The 27451-nt window shown below is 34.9% G+C and overlaps 1 protein-coding gene across 1 annotated transcript in view; it reads right to left on the bottom strand.

Moving 5' to 3' along the window:
* The window catches only part of KNDC1 (kinase non-catalytic C-lobe domain containing 1), a 56823-nt gene that overhangs the window by 2279 nt on the left and 27093 nt on the right, over positions 1–27451 (bottom strand). Inside the window, exons 7-29 of the mRNA XM_058810740.1 lie at positions 20945–21059; positions 18259–18330; positions 18095–18156; positions 15747–15905; positions 15336–15413; positions 14619–14709; positions 14281–14443; positions 13336–14180; positions 13086–13230; positions 11474–11565; positions 9647–10044; positions 7714–7807; positions 7505–7602; positions 7016–7227; positions 5603–5716; positions 5052–5199; positions 4628–4807; positions 3361–3576; positions 2955–3037; positions 1544–1694; positions 1016–1138; positions 855–914; positions 86–243 (exon numbers count right to left, since the gene is read on the bottom strand). Coding sequence (XP_058666723.1) covers positions 86–243; positions 855–914; positions 1016–1138; positions 1544–1694; positions 2955–3037; positions 3361–3576; positions 4628–4807; positions 5052–5199; positions 5603–5716; positions 7016–7227; positions 7505–7602; positions 7714–7807; positions 9647–10044; positions 11474–11565; positions 13086–13230; positions 13336–14180; positions 14281–14443; positions 14619–14709; positions 15336–15413; positions 15747–15905; positions 18095–18156; positions 18259–18330; positions 20945–21059 — 3857 coding nt within the window. The remainder of the gene's footprint in view (positions 1–85; positions 244–854; positions 915–1015; positions 1139–1543; positions 1695–2954; positions 3038–3360; positions 3577–4627; positions 4808–5051; positions 5200–5602; positions 5717–7015; positions 7228–7504; positions 7603–7713; positions 7808–9646; positions 10045–11473; positions 11566–13085; positions 13231–13335; positions 14181–14280; positions 14444–14618; positions 14710–15335; positions 15414–15746; positions 15906–18094; positions 18157–18258; positions 18331–20944; positions 21060–27451) is intronic.

A 27451-nucleotide genomic window follows, 5' to 3' on the forward strand; every position in this document is an offset into this window, starting at 1 on the left:
TGTGAAATGCTGCATTAGCTCTCATTATCTCATTAGACAATAACAAAAAACATGGGTGATAAATGCACATGATTAAAATAATTACCTAAGTTTAGTCCACTTGTGAGCTCCATTTGTCATTGTGAATCCTCCAGTTTCAAGTTGCTGGACATGCATAGCCAAAACATGGGCTGATGGAATTGTTGGAAGAGTTTTGAACCTGTCTCCTTCCATCAGACATAAGCTGTCACTTTTTAAAAACACCTAGTTAAAAAATGCACACAGATTAATCTCACATTAAGTCTTGGGGAAGGTTTTACAAATTCTCCATGTACTTAACACTATCTATTTATTTGCCATGAATATTAATTTCTGGCACTGAAGTTGAAGACAACACTATGAATTCATCTGGTGGCAAACTTTTTAAAGTACACAAATAAAGTAACTTTAATCAAAAGTATTTCATACATAATTTCCATTGTTCTAAATCACAGGCAAAACTGCATTTTAAAATCTCACTATGTTTCAAAATTGTACAGAGCAATAAAAGAATGCCTATAATAAAATAGGCACTTCAGATTTTTCAAAACACATTACAGCTGCAAAGTTTCTGCAGAAATCTTCTAACGTAGTGTAGCATATCTAATGTTTTAGCTTGCTTTTGAAATTTTGATTTGTCACACAGGACACATGTTAAATAAATACAAAGATTAAAATTTATGTAAACTCTTGGATTAAGAGTAAAAAACCTTCAATCAAATTAAACTCACAATTAAAAGTAATAATTATGGTTTCCACCCTGCAGAGACACCCATTTAAGCAGATCTTGCACCTTCTCCAACCCCAAAGATGTAATTAAGAACTTTATACTATACCTCAACAGCCTTGAGCTCCTCCATTATCTCAGCTATTTTTGCAGGTAGAATTTTCCAGGCCTTACAATAAAACAGAATAGATATATTTTTTTCACATTAATGTCTATATTGGAACAAGATTATATTAAGCAAAATGGTGAGAGAACAGAGTCCCAACTTACTGGCAACTGTCGTACAATAAGATTTTCCAAGCCTGCTAGGATTTGCATTGCAGTAGCAAAATTTCTTTGTTCATAGCAGCATTTTGCTATAAGAAGAAATTTTGATAACAAGCTCACCTGCCGCTGGAAAAAAATGAAGATATATATAATATACATAGTAAATCTACATAATGAAATTAAATGAGAAGGAAGAAGAGGTATTTCCTTTTCAATTTGTTATCAAAATGGCTGACTGTAATAACATTTCCCTTCACACAGTTTATCCCTTCCTGTCACTCAGGTGTCCTTGAAGAAAGTTTGACCTGTACTCCCTTCAGACAATCCATTTCTTACATTCTGTTAGATTTTGACACCTGGTACTAGAAAGCATCCAAGACAATTTGGTTTGTGATAACAAACCAAAATGTTAACTGCCCACTCACAGGTGTATTTCTGACTATTTCTTGCAGGTTTGCTACATAACAAGTCATAGATAATGACAAATACGTAACTCTTTTGTAGTTAATAGTACAATAAACAATGACAAACCTTAGTTGTGTGACATGTTACAATTTCAGCAGCAACCCAGGTGCTGATACTGTCTGCATTTTTCAATAACTGAAGAAGGTACTGGTCTTGTATGCACTTCGACAGAAAGAGATTACAGACTTTAAGGGAAACTGTCTCAGCAGAAACTGCCCTAAGGAAAATACAGAAAAAAAAAAAGGGCAAAAATAATTCTGGCTGACATTGGATTTTAAAAGAAAATCTTGATTGTGAAGATGTCAACTTCTAACCATTTAAAATAATTTTGCATTGCTTGATATCTTGATTTTATACTTCATGACATATGTAGCAAGCCATGCTACTTTTTCTTCCTTATAATTACAAGGTAAGTATATCTGATAAAAAAAGCATATACAGAATACATTTCTGTACATAAAAACACTTTCACCACTTTCATTAGTGCATAATAAAACCTCAGCCAATCTGACACAAAATAACAGCCAGAAACCCAAACTCAAGAACTGCAGCCACATAAGAAATTCAACCTGGTATCAAGTGGCACCACACATGTTGATTTCCATGACTGAACTCCAAAATCTGTATAAACCAGGTGATCTAATCTTAGCCATTGAACAACCTGAGTTGCTTTAGATGCTCATTCCCTACCCTTAGAAGCAAAAATCTACCATAAGTAGTGCAATTAACAACTACTAATTAGAAGCAAACTGAATCCACTGAGTATGTAAGAAGCAGACCATCATAAAAATAATTAGGTCTATGTGGTTGGATGAAAACATTAATTACTGATGAGCAAATAATTTAACTAGGTTGGTAATCACTCCAGTAACTATAGGAAAATTCCTGTGTATCTATCTCTGAATACCAAAAATTCATCTCCCTAACATACAGAAGGAGCATTGTACAGAGAAGCTGTGGAGTCTCCATCCACCTTCAAAACCCAACTGCACATAACCCTGGGCAACCTGGTCCAGCTGACCTTGCCCTCAGCAGGGTGGTTGGACTACGTATCTTGAGAGGTCCCTTCCAACCTCAGCTATTCTGTAAGATTGCAAATGTCCTTGAGATTTTATATACACACACACATTAATGACCACAGATTGACATCACAACCCACAACACATTTTCCCTGCCAAAAATGAAACTTCCAAGCAACTCCCAATACAAATTCTTAGCAATAAGAACTTTTAGCCTCAACTCACTTCAGATTTCAAAGAAATCACCTGGGAAATGTGGCCTTTCACATAAATGCGTGTGCATAGGTACATACCTGTATAACATATGAAATCTCCTGCAATTAAATAAGGCTACCTAGTCTGTAAAAAAAATATTAAGTATTTCAATTGTTTCTCTGTTTTCGGCTGTATTAAAAGTGTAACACTCCAAGTTATTGTGCATCAACAGAATCAAAGTGTAGTTAAAACAAGCAACTTACTTTGGCACAGCAACACATTTGTCTTTAACACCAAGTGCTCTGGAATTAAGGAAGTGTACTGGATGACATTTATTAAATACTTCCTAAATAAAAAAAAAAAAAAAAAAAAACAAGATATATCTGCTGTTAGTTCTAGCAGTTCTTTTAAAATGCCTGAGGATAAAAATGACAGAGTATGGTCCTCCTCCCCCCCACCTGCATGAATTATGAGAGGGATCAGAGTCTAAGAATAGCATTAGATATTCTAAATTTCACTGTAGAGATTTAAGAGAAAAGTTTTAATTCAAAGTCTTATAAAATAGTATGAAATAAGCTTGAAACAAGGTTGGGAAATGATAAAGAAAGAAGAGAAGGAGTAAGAAGATAGAGATTATTTGTACCTCCAAATAAGCCTAGACCTTTGTACCTGTTGCAGTAGAGTCAGCTGCCAACAAAGCTGCTGGGCACTGCACTCAATCAAGAGAACTGGTCCCACTTCATCAGCTCTGGCTAAGGAGACTGAGGATTCTTCTGTGAAACTGCTGCAGCAGGGCTTTGGCAAAACTGCTGAACCTATGGGCAGTCGCTCTCTCTGATACTGTGCAATTGGTCCCATCCCTTTGGATAGCTTCCAGTAGAAGTTCTGTAGAAAAAATAAATGTAAGGTTACAACTTCTCTAAAACAAACACTAAGTCTCCCCTTGATGTAACTTTCAAGAAAGTGTTAAGAGAAACACCTTTGTGCATGCAAAACTCTTCAACTAACCTTCAAGCTTAGCCCAGAACAAATTGGCTTACTCAACACTGCTATTTTAAGCTAATATAGTATGCACAATGAATGAGTCTAAGCAGGAGGCTGCCAGATCTCAATCAACAATCAGTATTTAAAACAAACCTCTGTGTATTCAAGCTTGCTGCCATAAAATATTTTCCTTCCTTTTGCTTAGAATCAAGCATCCCTTTCCAAGAAACACTTGTTTTTTCATTCTTTTCCCTTCTTCCATTGTCCATTATCATTATAGTGACAGTAAAAAAAGTCCACGTTCCTCTACTCTGTTTGCCCTTTCTTGGCTGAATTACCAGTATACCCATGGAATTGTGCACCTTTATCACGAGGCTGATGTTTAATTCAGCTTGCAAATTATTGATACATTTGACTTCCACATGTTATTTTGATCACTGTGTAAAGAGATCTGTTTTTGGGAAAAGCCTGCAGTATGTTCTGGTTTCTGGGGCTGTAGAATACAATAAAATAGTAAATACAGACAAAAGTTCAGACAAGTTCTTGCTACAAGCTTTGAAGTTCTAGCAGGGAACCTCATAGCTCCTGCTGTTTTCTTGTATTTATAGTCTTAAAAAGATGCCTAATAAAAAGCATTAATGGTTGACAAGGGGGCAAAGGTTTCCTAATAACTATGAATCACATGCTAGTGTCAAGAATGAAGAATTCTACTCTCAAAATTTTGATTATCTGATCTGTGATTAATGAAACAGCTGTCAAGAGTTAAAACTTAAGATTATTGTCATGGTTACAGAACTGTCTGAATCTTACATACTTTCAAAAGAAAATTTAAACTGCAGGTACATAATTCTTACTAAGTAGTTCTAGACTCTAAGTTGCACACTTCTGTTTTTGTCAAAACATAATATATGGAAATGTGCTCCATACACTGCAGTCTGATAAAAAGACACACCTTTCTGGAAACATCTTCTGAGAGCTTTTTACATAGGGAATGTAATGTTTTTCTGCTTTCCTCACTTTCCTCTTTACATTTGTCCACACCAGAGCACAGATCAGCACTGCCACTTTTCCTGGCAGAGGCGTTCTCGAGCAGTGACAACAAACGCTCCCCGTAGCCATTCAATGAAGCAACCTGGGAATGCAAAATAGGCTAACAGAACACAGAACTCAATTGCCCAGAAATTATAAGCAAGTTGCAATACAGTTGTAAGAGTCTTACCTGTTCAAAACCAGACATACTGATTATAGCTGTCAAATACAGCATTATTTTCTTTTATTTAACTGTACTTAGGGCAGCTTTTTGTAATAACTATGTTACATATCCAATAACTGACTTCATTTTTTTTCTTAAAGGATCTACTGAAATTTTGAATTACCTTGGAAGAAATAAATTCTTTTAGGGTACCCAGAAGATCAGTATTTGTTGCAAAGTCTACACTGTAACAGTCTTCAATCCATGCCTGCAGGATGTAGAAACTGCGGTTACATATTTTGGTAAGGGACGTGGAAGGATCCAGGCTTGAACTGGTGAGAAGAAAAAGAAACTTATTGCACCAAAATTGATATCCGATTCCAATTGAAAAATAAGCACTGACAAAACCCACAAGTTTTATTTGGTATTTAGTGTAGTGTCTTAAATTCTTAATTTTCATGTCTCTAGAATCCATGGCTCTATGGAAACAAAGCTGAGGTTGTAATTACAAGCCGTTAGTGGATCACTGGTAAAAGTGAGAAGCAGAACTGATAAGTAAGCACATTGTCAGATGCAGCTCTTGCTCCCATTTTGCTCTCACTTGTTAAGAGAATCTTACAAAAACAAACTGAAAAATTAATTAAAATTAAGTAGGACTTTTGAGGAACAGCTATTTGTTATTAGGAGGAAAATCAATTGTGCTTCAATAATGTTGTTTGTGAGAATTTACTGTACCTGGATAAAGTGCTGCTGATTCTATCAAGAAGAAACTGCAAAAATTCTTCTTGTGTGCAGAAATAGCGAAATGTGTAAAGAAACTGCTGTACATAACCTTCTAAAAAGGCATTTCTGTAAAGCACAAGAAAAACTTCAGACAAGCCAGAACACATCTTCAACTTGCATTCAAGTACAGCAACAGCAAAAAAATCCTCAAAATATCAAGAATAGGCATTTTAAATTCTCAAGCTCTTCATAAAACCTTGGTTCTTTCAAAAATTATTTTTACACATCAAGTACTGTGATTGCCAACCCAGAAAGCATAATTTGTTTCATAAAGAGTTTCTCTACTTTCAATCTTGTGAATAACCACTTTGACATTTCTATTATTAAGGCAAGTTGCAATCTAAATAGTATGGAAGAACATATTACATTTTCTTTTTTTTTTAATCATCTAACTTGATGCTGCTTTAAAGCATTTTTATTATAATAAGAGCATAAGAAGTAGATACATTAAGCAAGAAAATATTCCCTGTAGCTCTAATTAGAGAAGTAGTTACTTTAACAGCAGAATACACTTATTATACACATTAAAAACGAGGGCATTTTATTTTTTTATACACACACACTCTCAAGGTCTTAACACAGGTTAATTGTCTTTTCTCCCTATTGGCTTACAGCTGACCATGGAAATTGGGTTTGATAAATGTGGAGAGTCCAATTCTAAAACATTTCCTTCACTTTGTGCAAAATACTCACTACCAGGAAAAGTAGCACTCAATGTAACTGGGTCTCAAGAGTCAGGATGAACTGGGAGAAGTAGCTGGGAGGAAGTTGCTCCCTCTAGAGTGCCACAAGTCTGATGGAGCCTCTGGCAATTTCCATCTTTCACACTATTACCGCTTAGGTACCTTAAAACAACACTGCCCTCACCAGAGCTGAAGGACACCTCTGTCCCTATTTAAACCCTGAGATAAGCCTGCATCTTGATCAGTGCCAAGGACTGATTATTGGGGCAATAATCTGTAGAAATGAACCTGAACATTTTCATATCCAGACCTTAGTAATAAGAATTACCAAATTATATGATTATATGATTATCTGAAGAATTGCTGTACTGCTGGCAGTAACTTAAAGTCTTGATTCCATGGCAACTATCAGAGCAAGCCTCAAGTAAGTCAAAGATTAAAAAGTTTAAAATTGCTAGTTTTTTATTTATTATCAAATACTTTTAATGAAAGCCAGCTGATCTTTTGACATTTTCATCTCCATTTCTGTAAATGACTGTTCACAGAAACAACACAAACTTGATAGAAGAGAGGAGAATTTATTAAATGTTGAGTAACTAGGATTCAGCACAGAAACAAGTTTTTCCTGATTTAGCAACTATGCTTCAACCCACTCCCAATTTATGTGTAAAATATATTATACCTAGAATATAAATAAGCCATTAAACCAAGTGGTGTACCGGCCTGCAGAACTCTCACTCCATTTTGATTGTTACAATGGTGTTTCTCTGTGTTATAGTAAAGCAACAATGATGATTCATCCATGGGTGCCATGTCCATGGTCTCAGCTTTCCCATTGTGAATGACTTTAGGCAGCACATAGGATTCCACACCCCACTGCTCGGCATACATCATCTGCTCAAAGAAGCAAGGCCATGATAAAACAAGAAGTTAGAGAGGTAAAGTCACACAAAATCCAATCAATTTAAAGACAAATTGCATTTCATACAATTAATTTTTTTTTCTTTTTAAGCAATACTAGTAGCAATTACCTTTAATAATTCTTTTGGGTCTTAATTTGGCAGTTCGACACAAACCATTTCAAATTTCATATAGTGATCTGAGCAGCCAGTTACACGGACGCAGTAATGAAATGACAAATGAAGCACAAGTGAAATAAAGTCTGACTTGCCTGCACATATTTCTTTACCAGTTCAAGAAACTGCACTTTTGATTTCATCTCCTGTAGCTGTCCTCTCAGTTTGGGCAACATAGATTTCATTTCAGGACCTTTAGATTTAAAATACATGGCATATGAACATCAATGATTCAGATTTCCAGAGCAGGTCCTTAAAAGCACCATGCAGCCATTTTATTACTGGCAAGTTGCTGTAATCTTACCTTTGCTTCTTCTTTCTTTCTGCAATAGTTTCTGGTAAAACTTTATGGTCTTTCTGTAATTTTTTGTCTCCATCATTAGTAATTGTTCTAGTTCCTATTTAAAAAGAAATAGGATTCTGTTCAGAATTCTAAGCAGAAGGCAGTTGTGGTAAGAAAGTAAAGTTTTAGAAGAGAATTATTTTGTATGAGGAAAAAAGAACATCCAAAGAGACAAGAATATGTTATTAACAATGAACAACTACCTTTCACATCTGTGTTTACAGGCAAGATACAGCAGGAGTTACCTGTTCCCAGAAAAGAATTAGTGATGTCACAGTTCTACAAGTTAAGACCTGGAGCAGGTTTGTGTATGATCAGACTGTGTGGAAGTTTGTTTGAATTTGTACACATAAATATGCCTTTAGTTATAATTGCACTTATCTTGTTGTTTTCAAGAGTATTTTTAAAACCTAAAATCAGAAGTAATCCAGAATTAAAATTTGTTTGTTCTGAATTTAGTGCAGACCCTAGAAACACGTTAAACAGCTGACCTATATTTGTAGCAAGAACTGAAAATCTGACTGAAATCAATGGCTTTTAAAGAAGTATAATTACATTATATTATACAACCAGGTCAGAAGGCAGACAAGAGAGATGCTCTAGAAATAAAGGACATGTACATTTCAAAGTTCAACTTTCATATTTTCTATTTATGTATTTCACAAAATTGGAAAAATGAAACTAAATTTCTATAGAATTATGTAACTTAAGCAATGAGTAGAAATTAAAGTATGTCAGGCCCCTCAAAATATATACATTTAAAAGCAAACATTTACATTTATAATTGTTTGCATATCAAAGGTTTCATTAAATTACCAGCCAGTAAAAATGGGCCATCCACTTTGAGTTCAGCTTCTCATTTATTATGAAAAAACAAACATGATGTATGTTGTGCTTTATAAAAGAGGTGACTTTTGCACTTGGGTCCTAAGTTAACTACCAGTGACCCAGTTACATGAAATAGCATCTTAAATGCAGTAAGTTCACGGAATGCAGCAGACAACTCCCACAAGCAGAGTGATCAGAAAACACACAGCTCAGAGCTAACATATCAAACAACAGATTGGTAAATAGGTTAGCTTTAATGGGATGGCCTTGCTAGAAATTAATTTGAGCTTAAGAAAAACCTGTCACTGTTTTTCAGAAAAGCTCAAAAGGTTTAACAACACAGTTCATTAGCACAGAGTCATAATAGCCCCTCAGATTTTTACAAGAGGTACTCCTACAGAGGCATTGCTTAGAGAACAGGGAAAGCACAGGAAAGCTGTTACCCTGATTCTAATTGGAAGCTGCTTGCTTTTACTTCAAGGTCTGCTTTTGCTTCGTCAATTAAAACAAAATCAAGGTGATTAAGAGACTATGTAAGCAGAAAGGGAATCAGAAGGAATGACCATTTGGAATCCAGGGACAAAGTAGTTTGTCCCCTAAAAAATCTGGGGATTTGCAAGAGTAGCAATGGTGAGTAGCAATGAAATCAAAGGCAAATTCCCTATTTCACAACATTTTCCAATTAAGGTAGGTCTAGAGTATAAAAACTTTTTATAAAGCTCTATGTCTGTGATGTGCTGCAGTCGCAGTCATTCTTAGCTCTTTCCTACAGTATCACCACCATGGGGTTGGTGCAAAGGGCAGACAGTGCTTTTCCAGTCAACTTTAGGAGCAGAAAATGGGTTGTAGATTGGTGATTGCACATTTGTGTCAGCGTGCTTTATTTTGGAATACTACACCTCTCCTGTGGTTTATCACCAAGACACGACAAATCCTGAGAATTTTAAACTGCTGAAGAGTCAATATTAGAAATGAAATGGTGTTTTGATTCACTATAACAGAACACATTTTATCACACTTTTAACCAGCAAGATGTAACTTAAGGATTTAAAATCAATGTACTCACCACTTTTTTAGCATCTATATTTTGTGACTCACTTGATTTCTGCTTTCCAAGGTTTTTCAAGTAACTATGAACTTCTGAATCAAAACATTCAGCTCCATAAAATGCACTGCTCCAACCAGGACTACAGCCACAAAAGTCAGGTAGATTGGAAGATGCCAGGTAGGTGTTTCCGGCTGTCTTTATCATGGCCTGTTCCTCTGAACTTACATTTTCTTCTGCAAAGCCTGGACCACAGCCATTGCTTTGCAAATATTGTTGCTCTTTTGCTATGGGGATTGTACTCTGCAGAGTCAATTCTTTTTTGATATCATCCAAAGGTGACTCATCAAAATCCATTTCAACTAATGATGTTTTTACCACAAGCTCAGCCTTCACATCGAAGTCTGCTTCCCCTTTTCCTAAAGAAGGTGTATAGGGGAAAATAAATAATGGTCATGTGCTGTAATGCATGCTTTATTGAGCTTAAACATGACACATACAAAACACTATTATGAGACTACCTAGTGGGTTTAGATGCTTATTGTGACTTTACATTTTTTTTCTCAACTACAGATTGTAAAATGATAAAGGTTAAAAACATTTCAGAACTATCAAGCAATAGTTTAACAATAAATTTCTGAAAAGCACAAAATATTTTCCATGCATATGCAAGAAGCATTTAAACAACACTGAGAAACTTTAAACCAGAAGTTAAATATGTCAGACCTAAGCACACATTAGTAAAATGTTTAGCTTTTGAGGTTTTTTTGCATCTGTAAGTAAGTCTTGAAGCTTTTATTCCATACAGAAAGGGCAAGAATACTTGATATAGCCAATAGATATTAAACTTTCTACTCCTACAGGATTCAATCCATTGAGTTATAATGGGACATTTTTTCAGTTGTAGCATCTACTACCAGCCTTCAGGGACTGAGGTGACAGTCAAAGGTCAGTATAATGTTGACAGGAGCATTTATACCTGCCAGAAGTCTGCCTTTTCACTTGAGTAACCCTCCAGGGCTCAGATACGCCACCCTGGAGTCAAACAAAGCTTATTTCCTGGTGCAAGGAAATCACACACTCCATGGTAAAGTCTGGCTCTACATTTGCAATCATTCTGAGACAAAATGCAAAACTGTAATATTAAACAATAGCAGCCAAGTGAAAAATTGCAAATTTAGGTTTTGCTATAAAAATGAACAATACAAGTGTATAAGCCCTTCTGTAAAGTACAGCTATTTTCACTTTGCTCAAAACAGAGAAGTAACCAAGTTTAAATGCTGAAATTTGGATGAACTATCTTGAAAAAACCTCACACTGGTAAAACAGCAACCAAATAGAAGCTGTCCATCAATGCACTATGCCTAGAAAGGGTAATAGTTTTGTTATAATATTAGGATTCACCAGTCCCAGCTCGGTTTGAGTTCAGTTACTGAAAGATAGATATTTTGTAAACTTTCAATCACAAAGTGTGTCAGGAGAAATGTAAAACCCAAACTGAAGAAGTATAAATAAACAATCCACTCATATAGTAGACACTAAAATATCTACTCAAACACAAGAAAACCACACGCAGCAGTTGCCATCCTTAGGGTTTTCAACAGAGACATCTGTTTAAATGAAAGTAAGTTAATGACATCCCACAAAATAACACTGGGTCATATGTAAGCTTTATATAAAAGATACTTATGTCCTTAAGGCATTGATAATGTTCAGATTCAGTGAAAATGTCAGTAACTGTCATAGCAGAGTGCTTTCCTGAGGACACAAGCAAAGTGTCTCAAAGCTTCTGACACTGATAGATTCCCAGCACTCACAAAGATCTAGAAACATGAAGTCCCTTCTCACCCTCTGTCTGATCACTGCTTGCCAAACAGCTTTCAGATTTCTTCACATCTTGGAACATATTGTTGCATTTTGCTTCATCTGCCTCAGTTATGCTGAAAATACAAGGAGACTAGGAAAAATTAATATTTCCTATACTTTTATATTTACATCAGTAAAATAAGATCTTACAAGTGACTCTATCATGCACATAAAAAGTTTCATAGCATTTATCTAATTCCTAAAGTTTTCATGTTCAGCTGCAGTTGTTATTTTATGAGAAAAAAAAAAAAGTTCAAATGGCTATTCAAGCACAGTAAGATAGAGATTTTCCTGTACAGCATTTGGCAAAACTTCAACAGAAGGATCAGAGCACACACAGACAGAAGGCATAACTACAGGCTGCAAGTAGTGGGTTTTTCACTCAGGATTCAACCTCTGGATAAAACTGACTAAGTCATCCCTAGTTAGAATCATAATCTTAAATCAAAGAAAGCTAACACTGAAAAACTGCTGTAGTATTTGTCAAACTAATGTTCAGCAAGCAGTGTCTGAGAGATATTTTAAGACAGGACCTGCATGTGATGTGAAAGCTAGACCTGCATTTTTCTCTGGATAATAAATTATGATCTCTCACTGTCAAAAGCCACTTTGTAACAACAGTTCATATACAGGATAACCCTCCATATATCTCAGTAATTCAGCTGCAACAGCTCAGGTGTCTCCTACCATATCTGAACTTTGGGGAACTAAGGGCCTAACTTCCAACCAATTTTCAATATCTCCTTAAAAATCCCAACTGAAATGGGAAGTAGGCCAGTATACCAAGGTTGGGTATTTGGAGGTCATAATCTATTATCCCTGAAATTTGCTGTAAGGATTACACATCTTTCAACAATGAAGTTTTTCTAAACTGTATCTACTAAGTTTCTTTGTCAAAACTTGAAATTTCTAGTTCCAAAAACCCCCAAATTAACTTTGACATAAATTGGTTACATTTTTTAACAGTCTTCAGCAAGACACTTTTACAAAACTGTGCTACATTTGGAGGCTGCAGTAAAACAAGAATTTAAAATTCTTTTTCAGGTAGATACATATGTCATTGAAAATTAAATAAGACTAATAAGAAATAAATTTAGTTGGTTTTTGTCACTTAACAGGCTACTTTTAAAACACTGAGTCAAATTAAACCAGTTAAACAAAATATTTCTAGCAAAGCTAAATTAATTTCCTCTTTCTTGGGTGTGATTAGAACACATGATGTATACAGAACTAATACCAAACAGAATAAACAAACTGAACAGTAAGAACAATATACTTCTGATTAAACAGTCTCCTTCTAACAGGACTATGAAGCTCTCCATCAATGGTTATAATTGATCAGAATTGGGTTTCCATGACTCAGATATCCTAAGATGGAGTTACAGAAAAGAAGGAGAAACTATTTTTGACTGAACCATTAGGCATTATTTGCCATGGAGAAAGCTTTGAAAACCCTCAAACTGTGAAATGAACAGTTTGCAGGAGATCAGCACACACACCTGAAGAAAAAACGTATATTCTTTCCTGCTTCTATGAAGTAGGGATAAAAGCATTAAATTCAAATGTAAGCAGGTCAAAGTTGAAAAACACCTACCATAAATGTGAAGATCTTCCTCCATTTACTACCTGATAGAGATTCTCGAGTAACTTTTCATCCCAGTAGAGGTCACAAAACTTCTCACAAATTCTATCAGAGAACATACCAAACTTAATTTCCTTTAAGTTTAAAATGAAGTTACCTTGTTTAAAATAAAAAGAACAGAAACAAACAAAAGAGGAAAAAAAATTAATAGCAATATTCTTACAAATCAATGATAATAACATACAGAAGAAAATGCACATACCCATATCAAAAACTTCAGCTCCATTCTCTAAATAACCATCAAATGCAAACTCCTCTTGTATAAGATGAATCACTTCCTGGAGTAAAGTGTCATTTGTTGTGTTCTGATGGGGCAGGACTTCATCATCAAAGAAATTACAGCTGTCTTTACTCACTGAAGTACATGATGTGTCTTCTTGTTCAGTGAAAAAACTGTCTATGCTGGTAGCACACTCAGTTTCTTGGCAGCTGGTTTGAGTAACTGGGCTGCTTTTATCAAAGTGGTTCTCTGTATTAGCAGTCTCATGACTTTGCACATTGCAAAGGGAGGCATCATTTTCTGCTTGCATGCTCATTTTATAACTTGCAATAGTACTTGAAAGTAGCACTGGCAAACTGTGATAGCAATCATAAGCAATTCTTGAGCGAAGAGGCTTATTTGGTATTTGCTCTGATACAGCCAAATGTACTGGGACAAATGTCAGAACTCTTTTCTCTGAGTCCTGTTTGAGAATGATGTTATTTATGTGAAGAAAATTAGGAGATGTAGGAAAAGCTGAAGAGCTGGAGGGATCTTCAGATAAAAAGCTCTTTTCTTGTAGAGCATGTGAGGAATCAGATGGTGATGGTAATGTAACTGTCGAAGCAAACATATTGCCTGAGTTTTTCTCTTCTGAAGACATCTGGAATGAGTGGCTTGGAACTTGTAAGTCACACTCAGGTGTTTCAGGAACAGTTTCAACTACACCTGTATCCTCAATATCACAGCTTTTGGAGTCTTCTACATACCCTGATTTGTTGTTGTTCATATGTTTTTCTTTCCTTGTCTCTTTCTTGAATTGGTCAGAAACTGGTGTTGGAACATCTCTGAAAAAAAAAAAAAACCAAAGAATTTTTAAAGGAAAATTCAAATAGATTTAGCAATGACATTTAATCTTTAACTTATTCTGTTTTAGAATATACTAACTTTGTTGCATTTGCATCTTGTTGCAAAATAATAGGCTTAAAGTGAGTTGCAGGAGAAGTGAACGCAACAGGTAATGTTGCTTTCTCACAATTTAGTGAAATCTGGCATGGTACTGGTCCTTTAACTGCCACAAGTTTACTTTCACTGGTAAAAGGCACAAATCCTAAAAGCAAAAACACAGAAAGATGATCAATATGTAAAATACAAATGTAAAGTAAGTAACAATTAATTTACATAGAAAAACAATTGCATATTGGACTGAGAAAATCTTACATGAAGAACTGAACTAGAGAGCATTAAACCAGAGTAAACATGTCAGAGCCTGCCTGACTGCTTACCTGGACTTGACTCTGAAGGATCCATTTCATGTTTATCATTTTTAAATTCAAAAGTGACGTGATTTTGAGACAAGACTTCTTCCTCAACAGCCTAACAATAAACATTGAAGCACAAATTGATGTTATTAGCATTTTCTTTTTTCAAATTCTGCTCAGCACATTATTTAAAAAAACCCCAATCCTCATATACACCTTAAATATTGCAACAACCTAGTCATGCCAGGGTGAGGAATTAAAAAAAATTACATACAGAAGTCTAAGGACAAGTAAAACTGTTTAGAAATCTTGACAACTTGGTACTCAAAGTTTTGAATAAACTCAGTTCCATGGATTGACTGAATCTTGTATGCATTATAGAAACATACTTGAAACACAAACAGAACCCAACAATTATATATTAATTTCTTCTGTGGGGTGGTAAATAAAAAGAGAGATTATGACATTAGTTACTTGTTCTTCATCCATATAGACTGTGGAGTCAGAGCATCACAATCTGTGGAGGAATCACTCTAATAACAAGAACTAGGAAAAGGCAATACTTACAAACTACTTGAAAATACATTAAAAGAAAACCCAAACCAAAACAACCAAAAAAATCACACCAACAAAACCAAACCCAAAATCTAGCTACACTTGCAGGCAACAAAATCTTACTGGAATATATTTACAGAATTAATTGAAAAAACATATAAAATTAAAGAAAGGTGGCACTCTTACCTTAAAGATGGGTTTACCCAATAATGTCAAAATACTTTTGCTGTTTACACCTTGTTCAAGTAAATAATGATTGCATGTCTAAAAAAAAAAAAATTGTAATTTTCAGTCAGTAAATAAGTTTTCAATCAAGTGAGGTATTCTTGGACAAGGACAAAGTCAAGATAAATAGTCAATTAGAAGTAATCTAAATTTAGGAAGTCTTATGAAGCTTCTCCAAGTCCAAGTACCTTGATAATTTCAATATAAATTAAAAACACGCCCCTCTGTGTCCCTAAGGAGGTAACTTTAAAAACAAAACCCAAAGTGACTGGTTATGATTTAATTAGATATCAGTATATTACAAGTATTAAGCTGTTATTTTGATTTTAAAAATACTAAAATGAGACTTGAGACACAACTAAATCTAGTAACCTTAATTGCAGCAGTTAGAGAAGGCCTTTCTTCAGGGTTTTTTCTTGCCATCTCCAGAAGCAGTTTTTTAAATTTTCTTGGCAATACTACTTTGTGACTCAGTGGAACACTGTATTTTGCCGCCATCCACAGAACTGCAGCAACACCATAAACACAGACCTATTGGTATAACGTAAGAGACAAGAAAAATTTGAACAGACTAAAAAAAGCCCCCACTTCAAAAACAATTCCAGAAAATTATCCAAACATTTCCCCTATTTCCTGCCAAAAAGAAAAAAACTTACTAGAGTTTTTAAAGTACAGATTACATTTGGCTTTTGAGGGTGCTGATGAAAATCCCAGCCCACTTTAAATTCTAGTTGTTATTCATGCAGGGCCAAAAAACAGCAGCTATTTTTCTACTGTTGGAGTAACAGACATTAATTGTCTTATTCTTTACCTAAGAAAAATGTATTTTAGAACCATTTTGAAGAATTCCTTTCTCATGTAAAAAGATTGCTGCAAGCTTCAGAGTTCTACCATAAAATGTGGCCAGCTGCAATTTACTTAAAAAAGGTCATGATAATTCAGCAAGTAAGTGGCACACAGTAATTACACACTAGCTAGCACAAGTCATATTTTATAGAGAAGATTACACCTGTCAGAAGAATGAGGCACAGCATATTTATTTTAGCAATTATTGTGCTACCTGCAGCTAGACCAATTGAAGTTGCTCCAACGAGGGACCTTGAAAAGGACTTGGTCTTTACCAGCTTTCTTGTTTTGTTTGAAAAATTACAATTTTCAGAGTCAGATTTAGTCCACTTAATGCTTAGTTTCCATATGTTAGCATGTACTACAAATGCAATTTTAAGAAATTTAAAGTACCGCACTATACATTGCCTCTGAAAGATATTACAAAAGCTGAATGGACAGAACCATAAGCACAATAGAAAACAATGTGTTCTCATTAAACAATGTTTTCTGGCACCTTTTTGAGCAAAGTGAACAGCAATGAACAAAACATAACAAGTAAGTTCATTATAGACAAAATAGTTCAATTTTTTTTATTAGCTCCATTTGAACCATTGAACAAAAGCTACTAATAGGTACAAAACCACCTGGAATGGAGAAAGCAACTCAATCAAAACAAAAATAATTTTCTTCCCCTTAGGTTTAGAACTCTAAGATTACCGTAAATTTATTTAGGAAAGACATGCCATCCAAGCCATCAGAACCTTTAAAGAAAGTTATTTTTACTGTTATTGTGACTGACACTACACAGATTCATTCCCATAGCATAAATTGAACTGAATGTTTATAACTAGAAAGTTATACAGCCATCAGGAAAAAGGCAAAAAACCCCATCAGCTTATTCTATATGTAATAGAATAATTGTTGTAGAAAAGCAAGGAAACAGATTACTTTCGATATTCTAAAGCAAACAAGTCACAAAGACTTCAGGATTATTAATTTCTACTGTCTGGTGAAACTGCTGTATTATATTTCAGGGTTAGTTTAAGCTTCTGAAGCCTTTGAAAAACCTGCACATTGGATCAAAGCAGTTTCAGAAATCTGGGAAAGATATAAAAATATTTTCTAGTTACAGATAGTTTTACAGAAAATTGAATGTTTTTAGTAGATTTTTATGAGCTTTTATTTTCTGATTCATGATTACTATGCCTAGTTCCAAAGAACTCATGTGATACAAGGCACATATCAATTAACCTTTTTTCTTGCTACAAAACAGAAAGGTACTGTAAATTCTGTTCCCCTGATTTTTAAGATCAATGTGGTACAGTTTGCAATTCAAAAGTAGTTGCAGTGGAGACACATTCACCTGCTATTTGACATTTTTATTATCTTTGTTCTAAAAGCTCCTTATGGTATTTATCTATAGGGAAAAGCTCTAAAAAAACTATATTGGAAAAAGACATCATTCATAATGTTTCCAAAGTAAAAACATACTGATAATGATATTTTTATCCAGTCTTCTAAGTGTGAATAATGCTTGGGCTTTTGCCCAGATAGTCTAAGTTAATGATCTTACTGTGACCTTCAGAATGTGAAAAAATGACTTAAAAGACTTTAGCAGTCTGCTTTACTGCTAAAAAACTGAAAATAATTAAGTCTTATGGAAAACCATCAAAGAGAAGATTTTTGGCAGTTACTCCAAGAATCCTGGAAGGAAAAATTATAGAAGCAACTGATTTCATGAGAGATCAATATATCAAAAAAAGCCTCACAGAAAACATTGGGAGAAATATTAACACAATCTTAGAAGAGTTTAGCTTTCTTCTCCAGCTAGCAGAGGGATAAAACCGTCCTTTGATAAAGTACAAAGCAATCTACATAACCTACCACATTACCTTCTCAGTATCCACATCCTCTTCTTCAATTTCAGGAGCTAAATAAAATACACCACAAGATTCTAAATGAGAAAAGAAATCAGAAACAAAAGGTAAGATGCTTGCTTTCTTCTCCACTTCCCCTGAAAAGAAATAAAAGCTGAACTTGCCATCTCTTATTTTACCTCCAGCTTTTGGAGCAGCAAAGAGGATCCTTCCATGGCAGTCAATCAGCACAGAGTCCAAACATAAGACCACTGCAAAAAAACCCAAAAAACCACAAAAGGGCAAGGCATAAGAAGTATCTGTTCTTGTAGCTATTTAGCACTAAAAAAAGTAAATAATTGTATCAAAGAATTTACAGTGTCAGAAATTACCCTAAAATAAATGATGCTTTAAATAACATTTATGCTAAAACAGACATAAGCCAATAAAAAGACAAAAGAGACAATAGCTGTGTAATTACCCAAGGCAATTTCTGCAGAACAAAGACAAGAAGTGGAAAAAAACCTGGAAATTTTTTCTCTTTATACCCAGCATTGAAAAGGAAGGACAAGGAAGAAACAAAACCAAACAAAAATATAAATACAATAGGAAGATATACTCTAGACTTCTCACAAGGTACCAATAAAAGATAGTCAATTTATCTAAGAATTTAAGTCTCCTCTTCTCCTCCTTCAACCCCACAAAAATAGAGGATCACCATCTAGAGAAAGCTGACACACAAGTGGCCAGATCCAAAACTCCTCTAGGTGCAACAGGATATAACGTCCAGTTTTTCACAAATAGTTATAATCACACTTTCTCAGTGAAGAAATGTTACATAGGCCAATATTTGCAAGGTCATGAAATTTTCCATTGTTAAAAAAGAAATAATGGACTACTAAAACTATTTTAAATTATCTGAGGTCTTCAGGAACTTAACATTAAGAGAAGGAGATAATTTCCTATAAATTTGGTGTTGAAAATCTTGTGACAAAACTGTGACTACCTGTTTGCTAACTTCAAAGGACATTTTAATTAAACATGTTTTAATATATTAAGCCAACTAGACAGTAAGTAGTTCTCTTGCAGACCAACTGTAGTCCTCTATTTCTAGACTAACATCTAATAACCGTTTTCTTATTAAAAACAAAATACTGGAAGAATAGATTCTTAAATTGAATAAGAGATTAAAACATTAAATGTATTAATTATGAAATAAAATATTAAAGATGTCTAAGAGACACACAAATCTTAATTTATTAATAATTAATTGAAGTGGTCTAAGAGGAAAAAAACGAAAGTAAGAAAAAAGGCAGTAACACTTTTCCTTTTTTTGGTTATTTGTACAAACCACATCTAAAATTAAATTATTCACTATGCTTAACATAAAGGCTTGTCTACTACTTTCAATAATATTTAAGTTGGACCTGAAGTATATGTCTTGAAAAGCAAAGCTTTCCCAAATGAGAACCTTTGCTGGTTCTCTCTGCAGAGGCAGCTTCATGCTCACTTGTCTTTGTTTGTCAGCAGTAAATGCCCCTGGCCCTGCTCACACAAACCAGATCTCAGCTTGTTCAGTACAACATAAGAATCCTCACCTGGGCTCCCTGAATCACCCATGAGCAACATGTAAGCAACATCCTCTGATAAGAGGAGAGGAATTAAGTCCCAATGGAGGTTACAAACAACTTCTGTACCGGAGTTGAATTAACAAATATGTGAAGAAGAGGCTAGCTTTGGGATATGTTTTCTTAGCCAGGTAATTCCTGCTTAGGATAATGAAAAAAGTGTAATCAAGGAAGGATCTGGAGAAAAAGGCTGTCTATGTGAATAAATAAAAAATAATCCAGATTCATATATTTAACCATGGCTCATCAGCCACCAGTCGCACTACTATTGTCAAGACAAAGGATTTTCTCACAAGATGTATTCAAAATATGTATCAGCTTCACCTTTAGTAAGTATTATTCAAAAGGAACTTTGAGAGAACTTTATGCATTTTTAAGAGAGCAGTAACAAAGGCTGGCTAAGCATATTACATTAGAATCTCAGCCATTATGTGCAGTTATCTGAAACCTTCAGAAACATAAGGAACATGCTATGAGGCTGAAATAATCCTTCTGTACAAGGTATATTAAATACTTAGTTTTATGGGTTACACTTCTTAAAGTGTTCAGAATCTTCATTTATGGCTTATTTCCTTTTGAGCAGTTTTATATAATAGAAATAAAATAACTGAAGCTGAAATCCAAAGAGATGCAGTAAGTTTTCTGTACATTACTATCCTGTTGTTTATATTCACTTAAAGGCTTCAAACTCATCCCTGCCCATACTCTCAAAAGCAAGTTTTTTTAAATTAAGGAAAAGAAAGGGTGGTGGTGGTGGTGGAAACCTCTGCTCTGTTTATCAGAACTGCTATAGGTTTATCATTAGTATAAACTAAACCACCATTCAGAATGTCCATGGTAATCTAAGATGGTCTTCTGACTTGTACACAACATATTCTAATTTTGTCAAAGGACAGTTCCCTCTTCCTCTCTCAGAAGTTTACTTCTGATAATTTGCCCATAAATTGAAGCATAGGGGATGTGGAAGGACTAATTCCATGACAAGATCCTGGGTACTTTAAAATGACAAAGCCCTGTACTGTAGAAAATAGGTCAGGAATTATTTGTCACAAAGAAATCAACACCTATATATGAGACATTCACCTATATATGGAAAACAACTCCAAATTGAGTTTTGTCACAATTTAAGGGAATCAAAATAGAAATATCTGCACACAAAATGAAAGTCATCATCCTTTCAATCAACAGAATAAAGGAAATATTAATACAGTTAACATAAACAACTAGGCAAAATACTTCATGATAATTAAGACTATACCTGGATAATCTATGCAAGTCTGCAGAGTACATAAACACTCATGACATAATGCCCAGAGTTCATAATCTTTCAGAGGCCTACCATACCAGGACAACAGGAGTTTTAGAGAGATCCACTGAAAAAAAAACAGTGAGGATGCAGAAAGTTATAAAAATTATTACAAATTAAAAATATTTACTAATGCAATAGAAAAGTAAATCCTAATATAAAAATCTCAACTTAAAAAGTAACAAGAAAATGTATTTATTGCACTTATCAGTAATGAATTAATACTATTTATTAAAAAAGCATGGCACAGTCAGCTAACTGTATAAATTAATTAATTGTTTCTTAATTCCTCCAGGAAATGTGAGCTGTCTGGAAGGTTTTTTTTACCATACTAAGAAAAGACTCTTAGAATGTCCTTTGTGTAATAGACATATTTTATGATGAAACATAATTGCATAATTATAGGGACAACATCTAGACTGAAAAACATAAAAACTCAAATGATTGCCATCAACAAAACAGTCCCACATTCAAAACCTGATTTACCCTGACAGTTGCATTACATGTCTTACCTTAAAGATTTCATCAACATCTCTTGTTCTTCTGTGAAAGACGTTAACAATATTGACAGAATTAATGACAGGTTTATTCAAAATCCCAGCACGTTGTTTTGCTTTTAATCACTGGCTGCTCAATTTGTAGTAACAGCGTTTGTTTTCCTGACTACCAATTTAGGTTTTGATATCTGGCATATCTTGATGTGACAAATATACTGCTCCATGGAAACTTACTGTTCTTCAGAGACACACTTTACATTTTGTGATTTTTTTTCTTTTTGGGGGGTGGTGTGTGTTTGTGTGAATCTAAGAATCGGAGATTTATAGTAGGGCACACACACCTTCCTGATCAAATTGGGCTAATGGAAAAGCTCATCTCTAGTAGAGGCTCTTGACATCAGCTGCACTTCATGATCTCTGTTCACCTACCGAAGGAACACTAAAAAGTTCATTGTAGGCAGAAGCTCCTGAGTGAGAGCAGACCCAAAGAACTCTTTTAAAAAAGAGCACAGCACATTTTCTCTTACATAAGCAGTCCTGAATGAGTCAATTTCAGGCCATGTTAGGGAAAAGAATTACCACAAGAAATTCAGGATTAACTCTGGAAAAAAACCCATTTCACCCTCAAAAAACCCCCCAAAGAAACAAAAATCAACCAAATAAAAAATGAACCAAACCAACCTAAAAAAACCCTAAACAAAAAAATTGAAGCACAGGAGACAAACAAAAAAATCTTCTGAACTGTTGCTTTTACAGACAGCTTTCTATCCCAATCAGTATTTGCAAAAACTGGATTGCCTAAAGGTCTTTCCCACATACAACTGCACTACATCATTAACTTTGACAAATCATCCTCTGCACTGTCATTTACTAAAGTAAATTTTTCATCCTTTTACTGAGATGCTCTTTGGATTTTATCATGAGATACGTAATGAGCTGACAATTGCATTGAATTTCATAAAGCTCAACAAACAGAAATAGCCTAAGTGCAATCCATGGAGAAAAGAAGGACATTAATTTCTGTAGCTGAAACTTTGCTAATAATTTGAACCAGAAGATCTTCTCAAAGAACACAATACTTTAGGCTCATATTGTTTAAATATTCTTTGAAGGTGAATCAGATAAACTACATTTTTTAAAACAAAATATGTCAGGAAACACACCTTTTGATTTACTGAAAATGTTTCATATTCTGCCTCCCTCCAACAGATAAAAATGAACTGGGTGCTATTCTTCTATCCTATATTGGCAAAAATTATTAACTTCAGCATAGACAGATTTGAAGCCAGGTGATAAGATTCAGTTTCATTCTCCAATTTTGCTATCACCAGCACCCTGGAGTGCAAAATTCTTTCATCCATGTGCTCTTTTCCTGTATCTAGAAAAGTAAGCTCTTGAACAGTTCGATAAAAAAGCCATCAATCACACAGCAGGAAGGAAAAGGACAGATAATCAAAAGAATGAATCAGTCTAGAAAGCATATAGGATAGAGCTTCATACTGTTGATAGATTCCTATCCCTGAGCAGCAGTGCTTCCCCCTCCAGAGCACTGTGGTTCTCATGTGCCTCAAGTGTCTTTGCTCACAGGCACTTCACAAAGAAAGGAGCACCCAAATCTTCAAATTAACCCTGCACGGCTGACATGAGTGAAGAGAAACCATAAGAGAAATTTCAGACTGACTAAAACATTAAGAAGGCTTTGGGATTTAGGAATTTTCTTCTAGTAAGTACACACAAGTGCCACATGTTTCTCTGTAAGAGAATCCCTCCTCTTGAAGTTTATGTCTTTAGAGGCTCTAAAAGCTGCAGCAAAGAAAGATGGACTTCCTTTACTGTATATACAAATCACCTTTCACTTCAGGAGAAGGTGATGAATGGCTAGCCAGGGAAAGAAGAATCTCTCAGTGAACTGGAGACTGAAGTTTGTTGTACTGCAGAAAGCTGCAAAGTATTTCTCATCACCTCTGGGATATCCAAACTCTTTAGTGTGAGAAAGAAATGACAGAAAGAAATTCAGGCGTGGCAGCAGAGTAGGAATAAATCCTAAGAGCAGCAGCAAAAGTTTATGATAAGACAGAAGTGTCAATGATAGATTAGAAAACAGAGAATGAAGAGACACCAGAAAAACTCTATTTTGGAAGAAAAAGGTATGTAGGGAAAGCAAATCTTAGCAGAAATGGGAATTACTGCCATCTGTGGCATAGCCAAAACAAACTGAGTCAGGAAAAAGAAGGATGGAGTCTGGTTACAGTCTGGTGAACTTTATTTAAATGTATATAGTCATTGTTTCTCTGGCAACCATTCTAAAGAAATAAGAAACCTCAAATATAATATTGTTAGCTGGTATTTGTGTGCTAGTTGGTTTTCTGCCATGCTAATAAATACCTGCACTGCTATTGTCTCTTACTGTAATTCACTTCTCTCCTCACCTTGACCATATCAATTTTATTCCTGAAAGAAACACCTGAGAAGGCCATTCTTCTAGTGTCCTAGAATTATTCCAAATTCCCACCTTCCTCCAACAGAAAGAGAAATATGGAAGACTTCAGATGAAAACTGAGGGTTCAGACCTGCTGGGGACTTCTAACACCTTGCAGAAGTTACCCCATGTACTGAAGGTACCTGACAAGACATGTTTCATCACATATTTGCATTTGAGGTGAAAAATGCATGCAGTCTGGTTCAAACAGTTTTCAAAGGAAAAAGAATATACTTCTCAGCCTATGGTTATGAGGCAACTTTTATTTAAGCCTCAATCCTTAAACAAAGGTAAATCAAAGGTATTTAATGCAATGCTCCTGGTACCTCACCTCTGAGGTATTTTAACACGATGCACGTTCTAACTCTCCTGAACCTTGTTTTAGTAAACATGTAAGTGTACAGCTCCTTAATTAGGCATGTCTCAGGTGTGGCTGTTTTGGTTTTTAACATGCAAGTCTCTGATTCATAGCTATTACTATTTCCTAAAACTTAAAAATAAAATCCCCACACAAACACCAAGAAAAAAAAAAAACTGAAGTACTGGAAAATGTATGATTAAATGCTTTTAGTCAAACCATGTGTAGCATACATTGTTACTTATCTACCAAGAAATTTTAGCAAAGCAAGCTCAAGACAACTCTTCAGCATTTATAAGTCCACTTCATTTAAACCATTAACATTATTTTAATAATGCTATTAAACATTAATGAATATATTATCATCAGTGTACCAAAGAGGAAACAAAATGATAATCAAATGTCTCTTTCCAAATTTTTAAAATGTTCTAAACCAGACCTTTTGATAATAGAAATTATATTGCCAATTTTTTAAAGTAAGAAAATGCTTTCACAGCATTGAAATTTTGTCAGAAAATATAAAAAAGCCAAATGAGCCATTATTGTCTATATCTACATCCTGGTGCCATTTTGGTTTATGCTCAAAGATTGTATTTTAAACCTTACTTGTTGGAAAATCGATTGTTTTTTTGCAGTGCTGCAAAGACTATTTAACAGATCTGCTTAATTGTTGGTACCAGAATTGTAACCCCCAAATTTAGAAAAGCATTCCAACTATGCAAACATAATCTATTTTATGAACATAATGCTAGCACGTTTTAAATAGCCAAAGCAAGATTTTCATCATTCTTTTCTTAGCAAGTATTATTCTAGGAATTGACAACTTTTCTTTCCTTCATGTTATTTCCCCAGTGTTAAAGTGTCAGCCTCTAGCTACATGGCTTTTCACTTCTCTCATGCTTGACAGGGTATGAATGACCAACAGAAAACAAACTTGCATTTGCCAGGTTTTCATTAACCCTTCCCAAGTAAAGGCCATAGCATTTAAATCACAGAAAAACATTTAAAAGGATTAGAGATGAGACACACCTGATTGGAATGAAACTGGTTAGAGAAATAAAAGATCCCCACTCAAACTTGAAGTGAAAAATATTTATTTATGGCATGCAAAACTATAAAAATTACTAGGAAAACCCTCACAAGATACATTGCAGTAGCCAGACAAAAGCAAGCAAGTATTTTTAGTAATGCTTACTAGCAGTAAAGCACACAACAATAAGAAGCAGTGTTTGAGTATTAGAAAAATATTGTCCACTGGAGAAGTACTGACAGGCAAGAAAAACTGTCTGTTCTCCAGAGTAGACAAGGTTGATCTTCAACCGGATGGGGCTGGTATTGCACCTTCTCTAAACAACATGAAATATTGAAAGGAATGCTGGAGATGCCATTCTAAAAGCTCTACTTGCTGCCATCATGCCAATCTGTAATAGAGAACTCAGGAAAGAGCAGCACTGCAAATCCTCTGAGGTGTTTTCTATTTACCCCACAAGGCAGAAATCACATTAGCTGGGTCCTCGCACTTCTTGTGCTTTTACAGTAAGTGAACAAACTCAGACTCGGGCTTTCTTTAAAAAAAGGTATTTTGTAAAATTTTGGCTAATGGGAACTTGAGAAAGAGACAGCAATTGTATTTCTGTCACGTAAGGAATAGCACAGTGTGACTTTTTTCAGTTGTCAGGAGGTAACACAGAGTCAAAAACTGCTATATTTTGGAAGCCTGAGGAATAAAATCGCTTTTCCCAAAGAAAAAAACAAGCTGAAAACATTAACCCACTGCATTTCTCTAAGAAGACTCACAAAAAAGTCTGCTATACAGTTCAACAACTACTAATGATGAATGACCCTCCTTCAGAAAACAAAGGACTACGAGGCTAGAAATTCAGCATTTCAGGAAGCCATTTCAGAAGCCTAGGTGTTAATATGCTTAAAGGTTTTTTTTTCCTCCCTAGAGCAGTTAAATAATCAAATAACATTTTATTATATTTGCATTTTTGTTTAAGACCAAAAAGATTTTTCTAAATAGCACATTTTTCTGTGGCAGTACCTGAACATTTGCTGGAATAATTTACTCAAAAAGAGAATGTAGAGCATGAGTCTATCAAGTATTTCTTCTATTGAAAAGACAGCTATAAACCTCTGATATAATAAAGAACCACTACCCTGATGTTTTCATTTCAGATGCTATGTAATACAACACTGCTTATTAGGGTACCTGGAATAAGAGTTACTGTTTCTAAGTCACAGTGACTGTCCTGTGAGTTCAGTGGGAGCAGGATAACATCACTGTTAATAAGAGCCTACTTGTTTGCAAGAATGAAATTCTGTTTAGGCTGAAAGGACACTTTATTTAAATTGATGATGAAATATTTGAAGAAAAAGAAGACTTTAGAAGAATGGCAGAATAAGATGAAAATATGTTTCGGTTTACTTTTCTGTGTGTCAGTCTCAAGTGCTGCTGCAAAAAAGCAAATAAGATTTGTTACAACTTTTAATTTCATGGAAGAATTTTGGAAAACTATAATTCAGGGGAAGATTATTTTCTTAAAACTGCCTTCATGCATACAGACTTAAACTTTTGCCCTGGTAATCTGGTAAGGACAGAATATTTTTCCTCCTTAAAAAAGAACCCCTATCACTACATTCAACTAATGTCCATAAGTGACGGCAGAAGTAGAAAAAAAAAAAGGATGCATGCACAATAAATGGACTATTTCTCAGAGTCTGAAGAGTGCACTTGCAGGGTTTAAAACCTAAATAAAGGATTCAATATGCATACAGTGAATAACCCCCTCAGAAGGCAAAACCATGCTATGTGGTACTTATCCACATTTATCATCCTCCTGAACTATGAATTTAATAAGCACACCTGCTGAGGGAGAAGAGACAGGAAAGGGAAAAAGGGACAGATTCTTGTATTTGCTCTAGTTTTTGAGCTATGATGAACCAAAGGCTCGTTTCACACCTGGCAATTCGAGGTTAGTGCTCCAAAGGAGGTGTTTGGGCAAGGTGAAAAGAGGGAGGGACAGAGACTGAATACAGCCCTAAGTGCCACTGTATGGGAGGGCTGGAAGATGGGCTGGTAGGCAAGAACAAGGCTGACTTGCCAGTAGACAAGCAAGGAAAAA

The sequence above is a fragment of the Ammospiza caudacuta genome, chromosome 9, assembly GCF_027887145.1.
Source record: "Ammospiza caudacuta isolate bAmmCau1 chromosome 9, bAmmCau1.pri, whole genome shotgun sequence".
Classification (NCBI taxonomy): domain Eukaryota; kingdom Metazoa; phylum Chordata; class Aves; order Passeriformes; family Passerellidae; genus Ammospiza; species Ammospiza caudacuta.